Source organism: Alligator mississippiensis, chromosome 11 (assembly GCF_030867095.1).
Source record: "Alligator mississippiensis isolate rAllMis1 chromosome 11, rAllMis1, whole genome shotgun sequence".
NCBI classification, from domain to species: Eukaryota; Metazoa; Chordata; order Crocodylia; family Alligatoridae; genus Alligator; species Alligator mississippiensis.
In genome coordinates, this window is record NC_081834.1 from 51,058,847 (window position 1) to 51,081,051 (window position 22,205).

General features: G+C 48.6%; 1 protein-coding gene across 5 annotated transcripts in view; it reads left to right on the forward strand.

The window, feature by feature from the left end:
• The window catches only part of LOC102576097 (butyrophilin subfamily 1 member A1-like), a 75,157-nt gene extending 56,730 nt beyond the window's left edge, over positions 1-18,427 (forward strand). For all 5 annotated transcript variants that reach the window (XM_059715061.1, XM_059715064.1, XM_059715065.1 and 2 more), the window contains 7 exons: positions 160-507; positions 3,466-3,750; positions 7,528-7,632; positions 8,986-9,006; positions 13,012-13,038; positions 15,198-15,230; positions 16,839-18,427. In XM_059715061.1, coding sequence (XP_059571044.1) covers positions 160-507; positions 3,466-3,750; positions 7,528-7,632; positions 8,986-9,006; positions 13,012-13,038; positions 15,198-15,230; positions 16,839-17,401 — 1,382 coding nt within the window. In that variant the 3' untranslated portion in view covers positions 17,402-18,427. The remainder of the gene's footprint in view (positions 1-159; positions 508-3,465; positions 3,751-7,527; positions 7,633-8,985; positions 9,007-13,011; positions 13,039-15,197; positions 15,231-16,838) is intronic.
• The last annotated feature ends 3,778 nt before the right edge of the window (positions 18,428-22,205 follow it).

Consider the following 22,205-nt stretch of genomic DNA (forward strand, 5'->3'; position numbering starts at 1 on the left):
TTGACACTTTCTATTTCAAGATTGTGCTTTCAGTTGCTTATTTTGTTGCTTGTGTAAGCTGCAGTTTTCTAATCTGGGTTTGTGCCTCGGGGTGATAATTTTGGAAATCCTCGTTGTCTCTCCGAGCTTCTAATAGTTCTGTTTTGACACATGTTGCAGCCCAGTTCACTGTAATTGGATCTGCTCAACCAATCACTGCTATTGTGGGACAGGACATCGTGTTACCCTGTCACCTGTCCCCCAGAATGAGCGCGGAGAACATGGAAGTGAGGTGGTTCCGAAATTACTTTGACACTTTTGTGCATCTGTACCCTGATGGGAGAGATCAGAATGGACAACAGATACCAGAATATAGGGGAAGGACAGAGCTGCTGAACAGTGGCATCATGAATGGAAACATTTCTTTGAAGATTTTCAATATCGAACGTGCTGATGAAGGTCAATACCACTGTTTTGTTCAGGATGAGACTGCTAATGCTGAAACTGCCTTGCTTCTGAACATAGCAGGTCAGTGGCTTGTGTGGATATTATCTTTGCATCTTCCAATTTTTTTAATTTCATAATATAATAACTGTAAGAGTGTGCCTGTGAATTGTTTGATTACAATGAGGTGTGGTTATATTTTAGCAAACAATTACCCTCAGTTCATCAAACATAATTAAAATATTAAATATTTTAATATATGTATTTTAATGTGTACTGCCTTTCCTAAAAAAAGTTCCTTATGGACAAAGAAGGGCTCCTTACCTAGAAAAGAAATAACTTCTTCATGAACATGGTTTTCCAGTTGTGCCATACTCTTTTCTGGTCTATGTGATGAAGTGCTAGTGCAACGATTAAAAAGAATGCCAATTTGCACACTAGTGGTTGTTTGGATAGGTCCAGCTGTGGCAAAGTATTGTCACAAGGAAAAATAAGTGGCTTTTTACTTCTGCCAGATGAGGTTGAGCATTTGGCCCTTTCTGCACTGACTCCTGTACACAGAGTCATTGCTTATATCTAGGCTGTGACTCCATGTATGACTTCCCCTCCCCTAACTGCCTAAAGGTACACAGCTTCAATGCTGGATAAAACCTGCCAATACTGCCTTTGGACATTTTGGCCCCAGGACATCCAGGACAGCACACAGTTGGTCAGACACTAGCCCAAGCCCAGCCTAGTTCTTCCAATAGGAACATTAATGGGGAGTCAGGTGACCAGGGGGGACGTATAGGCACCATGACCCCTGACAAGAGGGCAATAAAACCCTTCCTACTTCTTTTGGGACTTGTCCCAGATGACGACGTGTGTGTGTGTGTGTGTGTGTGTGTGTGTGTGTGTGTGTGTGTGTGTGTGTGTGTGCCCCTTGTGCCTCTGCTTTGCTCCAGCCCTGCTCCTGCCTGACTCCAGCCCTGCTTCTGCCTCCTTCCAGCCTTGCTGCAGTTCTGCTCTTGCGCCTTCTTCTTTCCTCCTGCTTAATCCCAGGCTCACTACACTCCCTGTCTTTATTCTGTTTGGACCTCCTGTCTCTGACCTACCTTCCGCTCTGATGACCATACTGCCTCAACCCTTCACCTGAACACCCAAATTTCAACTGATACCTGGTTCTGAGTTCTGGCTTATGTGAACATAAGGTTTTTGCACTAATTACTCAAAGTGGAAGGCTGTTCCACATGTTAAGTTCTCTAACTGTTACGAGGCCTCTCCTAATTTCCAGTCTATATTAACCCATGGTCAGCCTACACCCATTTGTTTTGGGGCCAAAGTTGCTTTTAGGTCAAGTTGCTCTTTTCCCCCTCTAATTTTTTCCTCTTCTTGTATTTAGTACTCATAGTTATATCCCATTTTCAGCCCTCATTTGCTGAACTAAAGTCCAAGTCTCTTAACCTGTTCTCATAAGATATGCTTTTCTTTCCCTGAAAATTCTAGCAGCCCTTCCCTGCCCGTTTCAATCCATCCTTCTCGAACATCAGTGACCTGCATTATACACAGTATTCTGCATGAGCGCACCCAAGGACCTGTGTAATGGCATTAATGCTTTTCTTTCTTTCCTGCAAATACCTTGACAGATACATCCTAGAATTCTGTTTGCCTTTTTCACATGTATTGCTCTGGGTAGACATTTTCCTCCTGCGTTATGGAATACACTCAGGTCCTCTTCCTTATCAAGCATTTCCATGTTCTTCACTGCCAGTGTATACCAGACATTTTTAAATGAATCTGCAAGAACATGACCCATGGGAGACTGGTGCCTACTGAGTCGGGCAGGCGGGGGTGGTACTTGTCCTCCCCTCCCCCCAGCCAGTCACTGACCAGGAGCGGGAATCCCCCCATGGCCAATTGCGCTAACCAGGAGGGGGGCGTTCCCCCATGGCCAATCGCACCAACCCAGAAGTGCCAGTGGGGGGACCACGGGGATTGCTTCTCCTGATGCCCCCACTCCCTGGCCGGTGCTCTTAAGGGGGGGCATCAGCACTCTTGCCTGCCCCCCACCCCCATCGCGTAGGCAGGGAACACTGGCTGCCAGGGGGTGCACCAGCACTCTTAGGGGGTGCATGTGCACCCCTGTGGACCCCCTACGCATCGCCATTGACATGATCATTACATTTTGTGCAGATTAATGTTATGCCATTGCTATTACTTCAGTCCTGAGCTTTCATCAGCAAACTCCTAACACTTGTGGCAAGGTCATGATGAAAACATAATATAGGCCCTTTTCTATCTTCATTACATCACAGTCCTCTCTTTTTCCCTGTCCTCTTCTAATTTATATATATGAAGAATACTTTGCTATTAATTTTCATGTCTTTCCCGATGTGTAATTCACCTTGAGTTTTACACTTCTCACATTATTGCTATACTCTTGGCATTTAAGATCTAGCCTTGTTTGCTGATCAATCTTTTTTTTTTAAATCCTTGTAGAGTCTGTTTATTCCTCATGTCCTTCTGGAAAGGTTCTCATTCATTTACATCTGCAGCCGCTTCCTACCGATTCTCTCTGTTACTCTACATAGAGATTCCTAACAGTCTTAGCACTTTAGCCTGGAAATCCTTTAAACCTTATTTACATTCAAGCACCTGAATTCATCTGTCCAAAGAAAGTTATCAGCAAGTTCCTTTGGTTAATCAAGTTTTACCATATTGAAATCCAAAAACCTAACTGAAAAACCTACTTATAAATATGTTCTTCTATTTCTTTTACATCAAATAAGCACATATATTCACTAGGTTACAAGGCTCAGCCATTCTCCTCTGTTTTACTTCTAGCAGGGTGATTCCATTGTGTTGTGGGAGGAAAGGACCAAAAACATGCAGTTAAATTGCTACAGGAGTGCCACTTAGGGGCATGATGTGGAAATAGATTTTAGCCCGTAGTCCTGTAATTTTTTACAGATGTTAGGGCTCTGAATCTATCCCTTAAGTTTTACACAACTGAAGGATTTTGTATATTTCAAAGTAAGCCAAATTCACCTATTTGTCCTTTAGTCTTAGGTTCTGTTCCTCTCATCGCTGTGGAGGATTACCAAGAGGGAGGGATCCGCATCATTTGCAGATCAACTGGCTGGTTCCCAGAGCCCAAGGTGGTATGGAGAGATCCCAGTGGGCAGCATTTACCATCACTTTCTGATGAAGCAAAAGCTCAAAAAAATAATGGCCTGTTTGAAACAGAAACTGCTATTGTTATACAAGAACATGCAAACTCAAACTTGTCCTGTTGGATAAGAGACAAGTATCTTAGCCAAGGGAAGGAATCAACTATTTATATATCAGGTCAGTTTTTATTTGAATCTCACAGTGAACACACAGCCATACAGTAGAAGAAAACACAGTGAGACAGCAAATATGTCTCCCTTCCCCCACACTCCACCAAAAAGAGACAGTTGCTTTTCCAATTCAAAGCTCATCCACTGCAAATACTTTAAATACTATCTTATTCAGAATTTTGAATTTGATCAAAATTTAACCTTAACTCTGTATTTTATTAGTGTCTATTTTTAATTGAAAAATACTAGCAAATTGCCATTCGAGAATAATGGGCTCTGGGTCCAAATCTGCCCTCTCCCACTCTCCAGGGGTAGATTAAGATTATTGTGTACTAGTGTCCTGAGCTCCAGGGGTGTGGGAGGGGCCCCTTCCCCTCCTGGTGCTGGTGGGGGAGGCTGGCTGGACCCTGCCTGGCTGGGGGTGGCGGGGCACATGCAGCTTCTCTTCCCTGCCACCTACCCCCACTATTCCCTGCTAGGGCCAGACGTACATGCACACAGACACACACTGGCACAGACACACAGGTGTGCACACAGGCAGGCACGCACTCTACTCTCACTCACTCTCTGCACATGGACACAGACACACGCACGCACAGACACATGTAGACACACGTGAAGATGGGCGCACACTCTGCTTACACACTTTCTGTACATGGACCCACAGACACAAACACACTTTCCCTGCCATGAACAGAGACACATGCACACACGCATACACGCAGATGGGCGCGCACCTTACCCATGCTCTGCACATGGACACACAGAAATAAATACACTTGTAGCAGGGCACTAAGGTGCCTGCTACTTGTAGAGCCAAAGTAACTACGCAGGTGCCGATTGCTAGTGTAACCAGAGGGCGCAAGTGACTCGCACCTGCCTGGTCAGCTGACCGGAAGGGCAGGGCCTGGCTCCTATATAAACCACAGGCCAGAGGCCAGGAGGCAGTTCCCTGCTGGCAGCCGAGGGGGAAGGAGCCAAAGAGAAGGGGCCATACTGCAGGTATGGCCTGAGATTTTGGGACAGCTGAAGCAACTCGGGTGTGGCGAGATGAGGTTGGAGCCAGATGGCTTAGATTTAACGTTATAGCCCAGGTGCTTGTGTTTTGTTTTGCTATTTGTTACCGGTGGCTTGGGAGAGGCTATATGGGGATGGAGGAGGCCTCAGAAGGGCACTCACAGTAGTGTGGGGACCAGCGCCAGTGAGGGTGCAGCATTCGGGGTGCATAGACCCCGGCCCAGAAAGGGGGTGCATTGGAGAATCCCCAGAGAGGGGGGCAGCATTGGAGGAGCCCCAGAGAGAGGGAGGGCAGTGTTGAGAAGCCCCAGGGAGGGCGTAGTGCCAGACAGGGCTGTGGAAAGCCTGAGCACCAGTGAAGGCACAGAGTGAGGCAGGGCCATGGAGGGCCCAGTGAGGAAGAGGGGACCAGATTACAACAAGGCCCAGACAACAACGGTGGTACCATCGGCGAGGCATGGGCTGCGGTGTAGGGGAGGAAACGGAGCCGCAGATAGCGCCCCCCGGCATCGGGGCAGAAAAAGGGCAGCCTCCCGCTAATTAACATCAATTAATCAATTAACAACAAGGCATGGCAGGGGAGAAAGCGGGCAGTTGGTCCAGGAAAGGGTGTGCGGGTCACGTTTAGATCAGCCCAAAGCGGGCACCTGTTACAACACTCTCCCTGCCCTGCCAGATGCACACACACACACAGACATGCGCATACCCACATGCACAAATCCATGTACACCCACGTGCATGCACAGAAATGCTCACACACAGAAACAGATACATACAGATGTACAGACGTGCACACAGCACAGATGTGTGCACACAGGTGCAGATGCAGATGCAGACACAGACACACAGATGCACTGCACATGCACACAGATGCTCTGTAGAAACAAAAGCATGCACACATATGCACGCACATGCACTCAGGTGCAGACACACACACATGCACTCACACAGAGACACACGCACACATGCCCCAGCCACATCCCTTTCCCTCCCAGGACCTCCACCCTCCCCCATTCTCCATGGCACTGAGGCAGCCCCCTCCCACTCCCCCTGCCGCACGCAGCCGCCTACAGCCCCCTCTTGCTGTTGCACTGCTTGGCAGGGAGCTGTTGCTAGGCTGTGTCCCTGTGGCTGGGCATGGGGCCAGGCTGGGCTGGTTCAGGCTGGGAGCCCCGTGCAGCACCTGTGTGTGCGTGTGGCAGCACTCTGGGTGTGGGGGGGGGGTGTATCTGGGGGGTATGGTGAGGTTTGGGGTCTATGCTCCCTCCCCAGCACCACTGCCACCCTGCAGTGCTCCAACAGAAAAAAATGCAATTGGGACCTCCATTTTTTGACTACAGGGTATCTAGGTACCCTAAGGTTTTCAAGCCTGATCAGAATTGAAATGTGATCAGCTAGAAACCTAACTCCTGACTAAGATGCATCGTGATTGATATTAGAGCTGGAGAAGAAGCTAAAGTCCATTTCAGTCTCAAGAGGGACCTGGTCCAATAGGCATCTTCACAGCATGCCTAGTTCATATTGACATCCTAGACATCCACTCAAAATTATAAGGTATCTACTAGGCCTGTGCGAAGTGGCAAGTATTCACTTCGAATTCAGATTTGGGTGATTCGAATCACTGTCCCAAACTGATTCGGCCAAATCTGATTCGGATATTTGGCCACTGCCTAATTGGCCGAATCTTTGAATCAAACGGGCCCTATCCTCTGCCCGCTGTCCCAGCCCTGTCAATTGCTGCCCTGCCTGGCCCCAGTGTCCCAGCTTATTTTTTTTTAAAAAGCCCTGCACTCACTGGCTCCTACCAGGTGTGGGGGAGGTGGCAATCCCCGCTGCCCCCCACTGCCCCGCACTGCATGGCGGGGAATCTGCCATGAGCCCCCAGAGGCCCCAGCAGCTGCTGCAGCAGCCAATGAGTGCGGGACTTTTTTTTCCCAAAGAGCCAGGACACTGGGGCCGGGCGGGGCAGCCATTGACAGGGCTGGGGGAGTGGGCAGGTGTTGGGGGTTGTTCAGAGGGGCTGGAGGAGCAGGCAGGGGATGGGGCCTGGTGGGAGTCCCCTCATGGTCCCCTCCCTCCTCCTTCAGGCCCCTGACTACTTACCAGCACAGAGACTGGGTCCAACTCCCTGAGGCAGCAAGCAGGGATTGCCTGAATCTCCAAATCTTTCTCTGAATCTTTTCCAAATCAATTCAGAGGTGTTGAACCAACGTGGACCTTTATATTGGTCTCCTGGTTCAATTCAGATACGGAGATTTGGCAAATTGGAAATTTACAGAGTGCTGTAAATTTCTGCCCCTTTTCCATGCATTCTCTTCAACTAGGCCTTAGGTTCTTTTGTGTTCTGATTCACTGATTAAAATTCAGGGAGGAGAACAACAATAAAGAATATTTTCTAACTCCACTATTTGGGAAAATTAGACTTATGCTTTATTTAACAATCTGGGAGTAACATTGGATTTTCCAAAAATTTTCTTAATATGAAGCTTCCGGTTCTTCTATTTCTACAAACTTGAAGAGAAATTCTTTGAAGGTGTAAGTCTATTCAAATACATAACTGAATGCTATTACAGAGCAAGACATCTTATCCCTGCATATATGGTACCAGAGGAGCACTGAATCAAACCTCTCCTGTACTTTTGCCAAAAATTCCATGACTACACTGCTGGGGTCATTTTTAAAAGAAATGCCATACCTTGTGAACAGTGTTGTGGGCCTTCTGCTGTTCCTTTTTTCTCAAAACAATCCTAGGTACCCTGTTTTACAGATCCCTTTTTCCCTCGGGTGAATACCTGGATGGTGGCTGTGATTGTGACCCTGGTGGTTTTCTTGGGTCTCTCTGTCTTGACCATTTATTTCTTCAAGCTAAGAAGTAAGTATTGGGGGGATAATATGGTTCAGTTAGCAAGAAATTTTCTTCTGATAATTGACAAGTGTACAAATCAGACTTAAACAAGACCAAGCAAAGAAGAGAATATAGACATGCTGCCCCCTGAGCAGACCACAGAAGAATCTGTTACTAAAGATGTCTACACCACCTCAGCCCAGAAAAACTGAACTGTTCTGAAGCATGTTGTTCCTGCACCATGAACACTGCCTCCCAGAATGGAAGTCATGTAGCTGCCTTAGTGTCAGGCACGGCATGTGCCAAATGGTCTTCAAAGAAGATGACTTTGATAGGTGCCTTGTCCTGACCACAAAGATGAGAAGAATGAGATTTCACTTTTTCTTACATATGGCAACCTTGCCTTCAGTCAGGCTATCAGGCCCCAAATATATATATATATATAAATCCACATATTTTAAAGTTAACGGGAATAAAGCTTCCTACAAAATAAACCTAAACACATAAACTATCTTTTGAAGACACAGCTATGTATCAATCATTTACTTGCCAACTGAGGGAAACTCACTGGCCATTAGAATCGAGGCAGGAATATCGGAACAGGTGGGCAGTAAGTGAAAAGAGAACAACAGGAACTGGAAAGAGAGCTTTTTGGTGTGTGCCCAATAATAACGATTCAACAATGAGGCAAGATACAGCATGATGCTCCCTAGACTAGGGTAAGTCAGTGTAAAATATCCCTTATGTTTAACCTTGGCAGGGTGTTTACTTCTCCCTGAGTGCTGCCTCCAGTATGTAGCCTACATATTGGAGGGAAGGAAATAATCAAACCTCCATCAGAGTTAATTATTCTCAGACCCCACTCATTGTTCTCACATACATATCATCAGGGCAAAGAAACAGGATTGAAGTCTATAGCGTAGTGGTGCACAACTCAAATTTTATTTAGATGTACACAGCTTTTGCTTTCCAGTAGAGGGCTGCCATGAGTGGGCTCCACTCTGTGTATATTAGCTCTCCTCAGTTCCCCTCTTTGTTTAATGCTACATTTCTTACAATTGTTACATGATGCTTTTCAGTTTAGCAGAGATATGGAAGGAAAGCACAAGGATTAGGATTCATAACTTCCACATAGGGGGTGTGCAGGGGTTGTAGCCTTTAGGTCACAGCCACTATAAAAGCCACTTAGGTGCAGTGCTCTGAGCCCAACCTAAAGTTTGCAAAAGGTATCCTCTCCCCAACCCATTAGCAGTTCCCCTGCTCATGACCTGGAGGAATGTACTTTGTCATGCATAGTTCATCTAGGGGGAGGAGTGGGATTGCGTCTGTCTGCTGACAGATACACTTATAGCATCTTTTCTCTGATTTTCTCTTATGTAGGTAACCTTCTGAGACAACTTGGTAAGTTTTTCTCCTTCTTAATGTACCTTTTTTCCATTATATATTAAATCCTCCTACTTACCAATCATTCTGACTATCACTGCAAGGCCTGTACTCCATTAATAACAATGGGCAACATTCTATTTTTCCTGGTCTCGTAAGTGTTCATTTTTGATCATCTACAGGTCATTCCTGGCACTTAAAAGGCCAGGGGAATTCTGTTTATGGCTACATAGCCCTCCACAGATGGGCAACTACATAGCTGCAGAAACTGGATATTTACAGTACTAACTGGGGCCATACAAGTGCTCCTTGTAAACGCAAAACTGCTTAGCTACTGAAAGGTCCTGGACTTGCAATCAGCACTGGAAAAGGATTCTCCATGTGTCTGTTCCCATTGCTCCCTACCCCACTCCCAAATATTTTAGGAGCTAGAGAGACCTGGGAAACTAGAAGCCCTGAACTGTAAAACACCTTCATGTGGAGAAGGCTAGCACATAGGTCTCTCTCACTTTCCAACATAACATTCAAACCGCCACCTCCCAGTTCAGTCATTATTGTGGCCCTTCTCTAATGCTCCTTTTGACGCAGGCTCTCTAGGCAGCCACGGGGGGGAGGTCATAGTTTCATAGCGCTTAGGGTCAGAAGGGACCTAAACAGATCATCGTGTCTGACCCCTGCCCCAGGGAGGAACGAGTGCAGGGTCATAACACCCCAGCCAAATATCTGTCCAGCCTCCTCTTGAAGACCCCCAAGGTAGGAGAGAGCACCGCCTCCCTTGGGAGCTCATTCCAGAGCCTGGCAGCCCTAACCATAAAGTAATTCCTCCTGATGTCCAGCCTGAACCTTCTCTCTGAGAATTTGTGGCCATTATTCCTAGTAACCCGTGGTGGTGCCTGTGGGAATACAGCCTCACCCAATTCCTGCTGGTCCACCCTGGTGAGTTTGTAAACAGCTACCAGATCTCCTCTCAGCCTTCTTTTGTGGAGGCTGAATAGATTCAGGCCCTTTAGCCTCTCTTCGTAGGGTCTGACCCACTGCCTCTTGACCATGCGAGTGGCCCTCCTCTGAACCCTCTCAATGCTAGCCACATCCCTCTTGAAGTGCGGCACCCAGAACTGGACACAGTACTCCAACTGCAGCTTGACCAATGCCACCTGAAGGGGAAGGATCACCTCCCTTGACCTGCTTGTGATACATCTGTAGCTTAACGACAAGGTGCGGCTAGGCTTACTGACCACTTCCTCACGTTGGCGGCTCACGTTCATACTGGAGTCGACAACGACTCCAAGATCCCTTTCTGCCACCATGTTGACAAGAAGGGTGTTCCCCAGCCTATAGGTGTGTTGCTGGTTCCTTCTCCCTAGATGCAGCACCTTGCCCTCGTCTGTGTTGAAGTCCATCCTATTCTCGTCTTCCCACCTCTGTAACCTATCTAAATCTAGCTGGATCCTGTCCCTTCCCTCCAGTGCGCCCACCTTTCCCCACATCTTGGTGTCATCAGCGAATTTGGACAGTGTATTCCACACTGTAAAGGGGTGGGGGGGAGGGGCTCCTTGGGGTCTGTCTGCTGGTGGCCACGCCCACCTGTTATGGCCCAATTGCCCACCTTCTCTCCTGCCACGCCTTGTTGTTGCTTAATTGTTATTAATTAAGCAGGGACATTTTATGCCCCGATGCCAGGGGCGCTATCTGCAGCTCCATTCCTCCCCTACACTGCAGCCCAAGCCTTGCAGACGGTATTTGTAAATTCCTCTTTATGTTGGGGTCTCAGCCACTGTGGGCCTACCACTTTTTTCTCTAGCTAGGCCTGTCAGTCAACCCCCCCCACCCCCCCACTAATCAGGGTTTGACTCCCAGGCTGTAGCTCTCAAAAAAAAAAAAGCCTCACTGAAGCTCCTGCCCCTCTCTGGCACTGGAGTCTACTCACCCCCCAAATCCTGCACCCTCAATGGTGCTAAGGTCAGCCCACCCCTGAATACCATGCCCTCTCTATCACTAGGGTCAGCTCACCCCCCAAAATTGCGCCCTCTCTGGCATTGGGGTCCCCACACTGCAGTGGGCCCCCAATGAGGCCTCCTCCTTCCCCAAATAGCCTCACCCAAACCACCAGTGTTAACATCAAACAAGGGAGGCAACGTGCCTGCTTACTTCAGATGATCGTGAGGACGGCTCAGGGCATGGCATAGTCTTTCGACAGAAACTGCAGCCGTGGCACCATAGTCATTGGGAGTCTGCCTTCCTGCTGCCCCTCTGGCCTTCTCCACTCGCCATTTGTAGGGTCGTGGCCTCCCTCTTCCTGTCACCCAACCGGCTGCAGGGCTTGAGCCTTAAGCCCTACGTGACCGGCCAGCCACGACTGGAAAGTTATGGACTTAAAGAGACCACCCTGCCTCTTAGTAACAGGGTTAGGGTTCCCTGTTATACACGCCCACATCCAGATTGCTGATAAAGATGCTGAACAGTACAGGCCCCAGGACCGAGCCCTGGGTGACTCCACTGCCCACATCCCTCTGCATTGAAAACAGCCCGTCCACCACTACTCTCTGGGTGCAACCATCTAGCCAATTTGCCACCCATCTGACTGTGTAGGTATCAATGCTGCAGTCACCTAGTTTTTTTAAGAGAATGTGGTGGGAAACAGTGTCAAAGGCCTTCTTAAAGTCCAGGAAGATGACACCCACCTCAACGCCCTCATCTAGGGACTTTGTGACCTGATCATAAAAGGAAACCAGGTTAGTCAGGCAGGATCTGCCCTTAATGAACCCATGTTGGTTTCCCCTGAGCATTACCTCCCCTGCTGGTACCTTGCAGATGTGCTCCTTGATAATTTTATCAAAGGTCTTCCCAAGGACTAAAGTGAGACATCCTGGAGCCATTGCTCCTTGTGGGACAGAAGCTTCCTCCATCCATTTTTTCCAATGACTAGATTAATGGCTCAGCTCAAAAGGAGCACCAGAGAAGGGACTTGACTTGGCTGATGTGGTGTTGTTAGAGCACTGTACTTCAAAGTCTAAGAGGGACCAATGTTTAAGCCCCCTCTGGCTGAGGACTGGGATAAAAGTCAGATACTCTAAGTTCCAGGTAAGTGCCCTAGTCTCTGAGCAACTGGGAGGTAGCAGAGGAGGGGGAAATGGGAGAGATCATTTTTGCTTTTTTCCCTTCCCCCTCTCTCTGTTACTGCACAGGCACACTTACTTGTCTGTGTGCCCAGGAAAAGGATTCCTCTTAGTGTGTAAGTGCCAAAAAGGCCACTTAGACAACCAAAAAATGTCCACTTAGGACAATATACTATTCCACCTAAAGTCTCAAGACTTCGTAGAGTCTTGTGGAGGGAGGGACTCTAGTCGTGGTAGGCTTTCATTCTTTTCTCATTTTGAGTAGACGGGAATGTAAGTTCTGAGTGTTCTTTTAATTGTGCGTCAAAGTCTTTCTTGGCAGGGTGGGAAGCAGGTTTTGCAGCAGTTCTTTAGCCCAATTTTTCCTATTTACCCAGACATGCTGTTAGAGATCCCAGGGACAGATCTGGGAAGGCGGGGAAACTCAGACTTTTCCCACTTACTCAGACATGCTCTTGGCATCTCTGGGGAAGCATCTCAGTAAATGGGGAAAGTTAGGCAGGTGCTCTCAATCCCCAAATGAACACATGGATCCTGTTCTGAACCATAATGTGGTGGGACAAAGGGTGACATGAATTTTGCCCAAAGAAGTAAATGATGCCTCACCCAATGACATATCATGGCACAGTTGGTGTTCTTCATTTGGTGACATCTATTCCTAGTCTTAGTGAGGGGGTTACTTAGTAGGACTTTAAGTTTTCCCTCCTGTTTCATGAATGAGGACATACTGCAGAAGTGGTATGATGGAACAGTATCTTTACATACTCTCCAATATTATTCCCCCTTTCTGACCCATGTTCCTTTGTCTTTGCCTGGATGCTTGGCCACCTGCACTTCATCAAGAGGCCTTTTATTGATGAATATTCAGTGAAGAGTTCTCATCCCAATATGTTTTTCTTGGTTGCAGGGTGGAGAAGAGATATCACCTGTCCAGGTAATGGAAGTGCATAATGAATCAATGACTAAAACACTCTCTTTCTGAGGTTTCCTAACCCTTTTCTTATGCTGGCTGTTTCTGCATGCATGTGCTACTATTTGTCTGCTAAATGAGACTTTCTTTCCAGATATCAGATGAGCTGATGAACCGTCCAGCTTTGGGAATCAACAAAGCACAAAAGAAAAATGAGCAATAGGTTTGCCTACAGAAACATTGTGTCTTCTGCTCTTTTCTGTATCAGAAAATGCAGCCCATTGTCAAGTTTCCCTTTGTCTTCCACTTCTGCAAAGCACTTCCACACTGCCTTTATTCTCTGTCTGATACTGGATGGCCCAGGAGGAGGAGGATGGGGTCATCACAGGTTTAGCAGCAGGTTTGGTAGGGTGGAAGGATTGGGTTTTGATTGAACTTGGACTCTGAGGTGTGTAAGTCACATTGGTTTTGGCATCCTACTTTACAGGGGTGATTTTGAAACTTTTAACCAGTGTCAACAAGCTCATTTTCTTTCTCCATTTCTGTTTAAGTAAAGAAACCCACCAGACTGGTGTTTGTTTATATGGATGCAGCTATATTGAGGGCAGATCCAGAGGGCAGAGTGCATTGCTGCCGTAGCAGCCCTCTTTTATTCCTGCTCTACCCAGATTTCAGAGCCAACTGCCTGAGAGCAGCAGTGGCATTTCTATCCAGGCAGCACTGAGGGGGTCAGCTGATTTCAAGGCTCATTATTAGTTACCTGGTTCCTACTAATATCTGTTCATTCTGGAAAAAAACATTCACTGTGTTAATAGTCTCGCTGTTTCACTATTCAAACTAGCCTCTCTCCTGTCATTTAGCTGTCAATCTGTCAACCATTCCATCCCCTCCCACCCTCCCCCACTAAGGATCTGATCTCACTTCCACTCTCCCCCCCGCCCCTACTTCAGGTCCAACCCTGCCCCCCCGCCCCCCTCCCCCCCACTTCAGGCCAGACCCCGCTCCCACCCTTGCTGCTTCAGGTCTGCCCCTGCCCCTGCACTTCAAGTCCTACCCTGCCCCCATCAGTTGATGTCCAACACAGCATTCCCCAACCACAGCCCACTTCAGGTCCAACCCCACTCCCCTCTCTCCCCCGCCATTTTAGGTCCGACTTCACTCCACCATCCCCCATTTTCAGTCTGACCGTGCTCCACCCTCCCCCTGCTTTGGGTCCAACCATTCTCCCCCTTCCTTCCCACCCCCCATTTCAGATCTGACTCCACCCCCATCCCCACTCCCCCAACTTCAGGTTTGCCCCACCTCCTCCCTCTCCCCCCCGCCGCTTCAAGTCTGACTCTGCCCCACCCCCTCTGCCCCAGTTAAGGTCGGACCCCTCTCCCCAGCAACCCCCTGCTGCTTCTGGTCCAATCCCACTGCCTGTTCAGGTCTGTCCCCACCCCCCCATTTGGGTCTGACTCCACTCCCTTCCCCACCAATTTAGGGTCCATTCCCAAGCCTCCCCCCACCCCCCCACTTTGAGTCTGACCCTGCTCCCCGCTTCCCCCCTGCTTCGGGTCTGAGCCCGCTTCTCCCTTGCCTTTGGGTCCAACCCCGCTATGACAGAGGAGCTCCTGACTTTTCTCAGTTGGCCCCATAGCTTTTAAAGTGCTCCTGCCAATTTTATTTCTTGCCACATGTGGAGGTGGGGCAGAGGGAGCTGCCACACCAAAGGCTGCAGGAGGAGGCAGCACCAGGGGAGTGGCTCCCATTTTAACTCAGCTGGCCCTGCCTCCACCGGCCAGGCCTACACAGCCAATCAGTACCCAATCAGTTGGGCAAAAGTGTTAGGGACAGACAGACAGACAAATTAATGCATGGAAATATTGGCAACTGGTACTAAAGGAGCAGGGAACAATTTTCACTGAGTATTTTACCATATAATTTCGAAAGAGGGAAAGGGAAATTTAGTATCAAGAACTATATGGGCAATAGAAGTTCTGGTAAGTACTAATAGTTCTGTGCAATGTATGGCCTCTGACACATAAGCAGTCACACCATGTCCAGGAATTCATTGAGGTTTTATTCTAAATTGAAGTCATAGAACTTATTTAATCCAAATCATAGTATTTTACACAGCACTGAACACTCCCGATATATTTGTTCGACTGAGCTTTCATGTTCAATTCTGTGTTTCATTTCAGGGCTGGGCAGAACTGCGGCACCTGTGGAGGAAGGTAAGAGTATCATCTTGAGGGAGAACATCTTTCTCTGCTTTGCTGAGTGTGGCAGGACATCAGTGTTAAGGGCAGAGCTCACCCACTCCATGCTTTTTACAGCCCATTGTGAGATACAACATTTCCCCTCAAACACAGCCATGGGGCCAGGGGGGATTCCAGCCCCTCTGCCTGCCCCACCTCAGCCTGCCTCAGCACTGCCTTCTGCTGAGTTTTCTGAGCCCTCTCCCCCAGTCTGGCTGCACTGGCAGCTCAGCATCCCCCCAACTACCACAGGCAAATACCGCCCCCCCGCTTCTTAGTCCAGCAGTAACCCCTAGTGGCTGGTGTTCAGATCTCTCTCACTGCCTCTGAAAAGAGCAACAGACACAAGAACCATGGTTCATACAAGAGAGACCAGACAGGTGCCTGTGACTGTGCCTGGCCTTAAATCCATCAGGTCCTTAGGGTGATAAGGAACTCCAGAAAGACTACAGTGGAAAAGTTATGAGAACGCAAAGAGGGAGAGACATCAGGATTGGGAGAAATGACCAGAAAGACTGGACAACAGTGAGAAAGTATGGGAAGGTTATCAGCAAGATATAGCGAGAGCAGGAGGCCCCAGTTAAAATGGCCTAGTATAGAGAGATAAAGAGATGAATAAATTGCAAGAGACTCACGTTTAGCGAGAGTGGCTGGATGGACAGCTGGGTCGTCTGAACTGCAGTCTTCCCTCATACAAAGTGTTGATTTTCTCTCATCTTTCATTTTCTGCTGCCCACTACCTTTATCTCCCACTTCTCCACCATGATCCTCATTCAGGTGTCTTTCATTTTCCTGTTCAATACGACTCTCTCTTCTCCCTGAGATCTCTTCCATTATGCCTGTAGTAACCTCTCCCCTTGTTCTCCCACTTGTTTTCTCCCAAAAGTCTCCCGTCTCTCCCACTGAAAGAGAATGAGGGCTCAGGAGCATTTCTCTGTTCTCTCCAAGAATGAATGAAAGACTTTCCTTTCCTCTCCTTGATTCCCAGGACAGGATCCTGTGATGTACCAGCACTGCTCCACTCTGTCACCTCTGCTCCACTAATGTGCAGAAGGGCAGAGTCCTCATCACACATGTGTTGTGATAAATGTAGAGAACCCTGGGACCTGCAGTGGTCTCCATACTTCCTCTTGTTTCTTTGTCTCCTCTGTCCAAGCATCGTTTGTTAATATGCTTTGCTTACTCACATCTACTACCGAATTAGGCTGTTCCCAAGGGAAAAGTGGCTAGCTGTATCCATGTTCTCCTCTTACAAACTCTGCCTGGACTCCCCTCTGACACCAGCGTCTCTAGTCCCCTCCCTGAGGACAGGTGGGTGCAGGAGGGGAAAGATCCTGAGTCCCAGCCCTGACCCAGCAGATGATTTCTCTGTCTCTGCCTCATCTCTCCCTGTGGGAGGTGAATCTGCCCTGCCCTTTCCTGAGGCCTCAGAGCTCCTTCCCAGTCAGAGCTGGGTAAATGCTGGAGGAAGGAGACTGCCTGATTCACCCCCCGGCTGGGGCCAATGCTGTCACTGAAATTATCAAACTCTCTAACTGGGCAAAGCTCCACTCTTGATGATCTGATTCTCTCCTTTCCCCACAGTGAAGGTGACTCTGGATCCAGACACAGCTCATCCCCAGCTCGTCCTGTCTGAGGATGGGAGAAGTGTGACACGGACAGAGACATGGCAGCAGCTGCCTGACAGCGCTCAGAGATTTGACTCTGAGTGGTGTGTGCTGGGCCGTGAGCGACTCTTCTCTGGGAGACACTGGTGGGAGGTGGAGGTGTTGGGGGGGGGACACTGGGCCGTGGGGGTCGCCAGAGAGTCTGTGAGGAGGAAGGGATGGATCTGCTTTGGCCCCGAGGAGGGGATCTGGGGTGTGCAGCGCTGGGGGGATGTGTTCCAGCCTCTCACAGGCCCTGATCGCAGGCCCCTGTCCCTGCCTGTGATGCCCAGCTGGATCCGAGTGTATCTGGACTGTGCAGGGAGGCAGGTTTGGTTTTTTTATGCTGACACCGAGGCCCCGATCTTCACCTTCCCGCTGCCGTCGCTCACCGGGGACAGCATCCGGCCCTTCCTCTCGCTGGAGGATACAACAGTGCAGGTCACATTTCACACTGCACCACTGACCCCGCCTTGCACTGCACCAGAGAGGGGCTCTTAGTTGGCTGCTGTACCCTCAGTCTTGCTCATCTCTATGACCCTGGAAGACTCCTCTCTTCCTGGAGCGTTTCAGCCCTGCAGCCTGTGCCCCTGGAGGAGCAGGGTCGGGTGCTGCACAGGGAGCAGGAAACAATTCAGGTAGAAAGACCAGTCTCTAAGCCTTGAGTCTCTGTGACCCAGGGATAAAACAAGGGAATGGAGGGACCGTAGGATGCTGTTGATCCAGGAGGCTCTTTTGTTGCAGTTCATCCATTCAGAGTCCCTAAGTCATGAGAAGTGCAAATTTTGTCCTTTTTCCCTATGTCTGGTTCCTGAACAATGCCTCCCCTGTGACTGGCTGCCCTCACATTTATTTCATTTGGATATTTAATTTCCTGGGTGTACGTCGTTTGGAGGCACTGACCAAACTCATTTCCTTCACTGACACAAATTCAGCATCACACTCTGGTGAGACGGTGGGCAGTACTGGGTGATGTGCTGCTGTGGCCATGTACAACTGGACTGCTGCCGACTTCCCCTTCCAGATAATCCACAAAAAAAAAAAAATTAAAAGAAGTTAAGTTCGTGTCTTCCAGAGTCATTGATGTGTACGCACTCAGGGTGGCGCTCTTCTTGTCACTGCATAAATTTACCCCTGCAGCAGTAATAGTAATGGGTAATGACAGGCCCAGGCTCATTCAAGTTCAGAGGTGAACAGCTTCACACCATGGGTTCTAGGGTTAAAAGTCAGTAGTCTGAACCAGTGTTTTCAACAGGAGCGGCAGTACCACAAGTCTTAGCTGAACTTACTGAATTCTTTCTAGTCAAATGAAAGTAAAAGATAAAAAGTATGAAGTGTTTCTGGGCTACCATAGATATCGCAGGTTTCTTTCCCTTTTAGTAAGTTGCAGATTAGAAATGGCCAACCTATTTCAGTTTTCAAATATTGAAGAAATAAGGACAAAATAACCCTGAGAAGATTGTTGATGTCTTAATCCTCCTGCATTTTAGTGAAATACAATAAAGACTGAAAATTCCTTCTCACCTATTCTTGGAAATGGCTCCCCTTGTGGTCAGGTTAAGGAGTCACTGCCTGCACACCCCCGCAGCTGTAGGATGTGGGGAATGGTTTGATGAGGAGCTAAACTCAGTTGGGGACAGTGGCAGCATTTGGGTTCCCTCTTCTCATGTCTGCTCCCAGCTAGTGGGGGAACATGCAGGGTAACCAGGCAGGAAGCAAGTGCAGGGAGTCCACCCACCACAACCTCTGTCTCCTGCCAGGTCTTACACCTTGCATAGCAGTTGTCTATAACTGGAGCCCTTGGGTCAGCCAGAGACAGCAGAAATGGACACGTCCCCCTTCCAGTGCTCAGGGGCATAACTGAAACACACCCTGCTGGAGAGGGAGGACAGGAGTAGAGGGAAGGGAAGGGGAGGGATGGAAGGGGCAAGGATGGGATGGAAAAATTCTTACCTTCTTTGGGTAAGAAAAAAGACCCTATCTTCTGCTGATGCATTCTGGGCCCTGCAGGCATACATAGTAGGGCTGTGCGAAGCTTTGGGTGCTGATTCAATCTGGAGGAGATTAGGCCCAATTCGGTGGCCAAATCTCTGAATCGAATCAGGGGACCAATAAAAAGGTCCGAATCAATTCAAAGCTCTCCAAATCGATTTGGAAAAGATTCAGAGAGCTTTGGTGATTCGGGCAGTCCCTGCCCACTGCAGCAGGAAGCTGGAGCCAGACTCGGAGCTGGTAAGTAGGGGGTGGGGGAGGGGCACTGGAGGAGGGGGGAGAGAACCATGGGGGGACCCCTGCCAGGCCATGGGAATATAGCTGCAGAGAGGGAACGTAGGCTTTTGTCACAGCCGGGGGCCCTCGCACTATAACTGAAAAGGAGTCACTTCCCATCCTTACGAGCACTCCTCAGGCCCAGGCAGACCCTCGTGCTAGACCACAAGCATCGCTACACCTAGATCATCCCCCAGCACAGGCCATCCAACATCTTCTGGAACATCTGCCACACTCAGCACATCCTCCAGCACATTGAACATCTCCAGTGACGGAGAAGCCACCACTTCCCTTGGCGTCTAGTCCACAGCCTCCTTGTTCAAATAGTGGAGACGTGCTTCCTGGGATCCTATCTAAACCCACTTGGCTGCAATTACAAGCTATTGCTCCATGTCCCCCTGTCTGTAGCCAGAGAGCAAAGGTGCTCTCCCTCTTCTTTGTCCCAGCCCTTCAGGTATTTGGAGACTGCTCTCACATCCCCTCTGAAGTGCCTTTTCTACCAGCTGAACATGCCAACCTCTTCAGTCACTCCTCCTGTGATTAGCCTTCCATGCCCATGATCATCTTTTTGCCTGCCTCTGCACCCTCTCTTTCTTCTCCATGCCCTTTTTGAAACAAGTAACAGTAAAGGGGTGGGATGCGCTGCCCAGACACTCCAGAAGGCCAGATTTTGCATTACAAGCCTGAAACAAGTGATATACATTTCACTATGAATACTTCTGGGTGACTGACGCAAAATCTTTTGACTCATTTTGCACAGTTTGTGTTTTTATACATTTAATATGTGACTGAGCAATTTATTATTTATTCAGTTTTTTGCCTTGATCTTATCTTGATGCTGGGGCCCCCTAGCATTTTAGCCAAGTTTCTAGGATGAACCTTCTAGGAGTCCTGGATCCCAAAACTAGTGATCTGTGGATGAAACCTGGGAGTCCTGGATCCTGACTACCAGCTCCTTCCTTCACGGCGCCAAGCCATCTCCTGCACACTGAATTAAGAACAGAAGTGCTATATACTGGGTCACACCGCAGGTCTGTCTTGCCCAGTCTCTTTTGTCACACCATGGCAGACGGCACATGCTGGAAGGGAGATGTTACGTCTCAGCTCTGTGCTCGTGGGGAACCCTGGCACAGGACGCAGTCTGTCTGACTCACAAAGAATCCCCCCCTCCCCTCCTCTACCTAAATGAAACTGAGAAAGATGCGGTGGGAGACACACCTAAGACCCTCCAGATCAGGGTGGCAAGAGTGAAACAACTGCCCTAGGTCTCATTTGCAGCCGAGATGCAACCAGATGACCATTCATTTACATGAGAGATGGAGAACAGAAAGCCTGAAGCAGAGACTGCAGTGAATTCTGGGACCAGAGAAGCAGGGGAGCACTGCATGATGGGAAATCTGTGCTCCAAATGCTAATCAACACATGTTCACACACACCCAGCTCAGCATTTATCAGACCAGTTCTCATCTGGATTTACAAAGGGCCCCCCGACCCCGGCACACACACCCCTCTAAGTGTAATAGGCATCTCAGGCCGTACATTCCCCGGTCCCACTATGGGAGGCCTATTTAAACTTGATTGACTAAAACTCGGTTGCCAAGTTAGGGAATGCTGAGGCAAGAGACTGAGTCAGAGCCGGTATGGGCAACGGTTCAACGATGGTAAACGGGTTCATCACAGCATCCAGCCCGTTGGAGCCCTGATCACAGGTGTTGTCATACATTTATGTGGTTCCTGATTATCAATCAGTTTCTTGAGATGTTCCAAACCAGATAACCCCGTGTCAAGAGAAAAGGCAATGATTTACACAATTGAGAATGCTTTGAAGCAGCTGAAGTGAAGGTATAAAAAGCTGTAAAAAAGCAGCAGTGTGAGCGCTTCAAGAAGAAAATCGTGTGCTGACACGACTCACTGTTGTTCTCGGGACGCTGGAAGGACAGATCGCTTCCCTTCAAGGATTGTGCTAGCAACTTTACCTGTCAGCTTTGAGACCCGAGTGCCTTGGAGTGGGGAGATCCCAGCGCTCGCTCTCTTTCTCTCTCTCTCTTTTCTCTCTAGGCATACATTTCTGAACCTGAACGGTATAAGTTAAGCTTGAGCTAACTTTCCCCAAATACTTAGTGAAACCAGGGTAGGACTGTAATTGTTTGTGTTTGTTTTTCTTTTGCATGTCTATTATTATTAGTACCATTATATTTTTCATATACGTAGCAATAAATGACTTTTATAGTGAAACTGGTAGTAACTGGGCATATTTTTCCTTTTCTGCTTCTCCTTCCTCACGTGCTCTGCAGCAAAGCTTCTTTTAAATAAGCTAAAGATCCCTGTGAAGCTCAAAAATACTGTGGGGTGTGCTCATCAAGAGCCAAAGATTGGGACGTGCTGGGTTTGAAACACATAAGGGGATCGGCTTGTACAGGCTGATTGACCCAGTTTGACTCAGACATACGCTAACAAACTGAACGCTGGCCCGTGAGGGTGTCAGCTGGACACCCAGCCGGATTCAGAGGGATTCTGTTTACCGTGTGCTTGTGTCTGACTGACGTTTATTGTTGCTCTGATGAACTGACTCCTGGCACATGAGGGTGTCAGCCTGTCCATGCTGATCAACCCAGCCGGGTCAGGCGTGTCACGTTAATCTGTGTGTGTTTGTGTCTGTGACTGATTTGGGGACTGGAGGAACCCAGCCCCATTGAACTGAGTCCTGCAAGATAGCTCCACTGGGGATGAGGACTTGCAGAAGGGAGAGATACAGCTCCATATAGAAACACAAGTAACACAAGCAGCACATTGACAGAATTACCAAGACCCTAGAAATAGCCCTAATAAATGAGCACGCCCCAAAGTAATGGGCAAATCTGGTAACAGAGAGTAAACTGTCTGACCAGGGCTACCCATTGTTTCTCACTTGCAGCCTCCAGCATTTAAGGACTGGGAAGCCCTGATTCAGAGGCCGTGCCCCTCACTCCTGTGCTCAATACCTACCGATGCCCCTTTCCTCCAAGAATATGTCCAATCCCTGTTTGAACCTGACTGG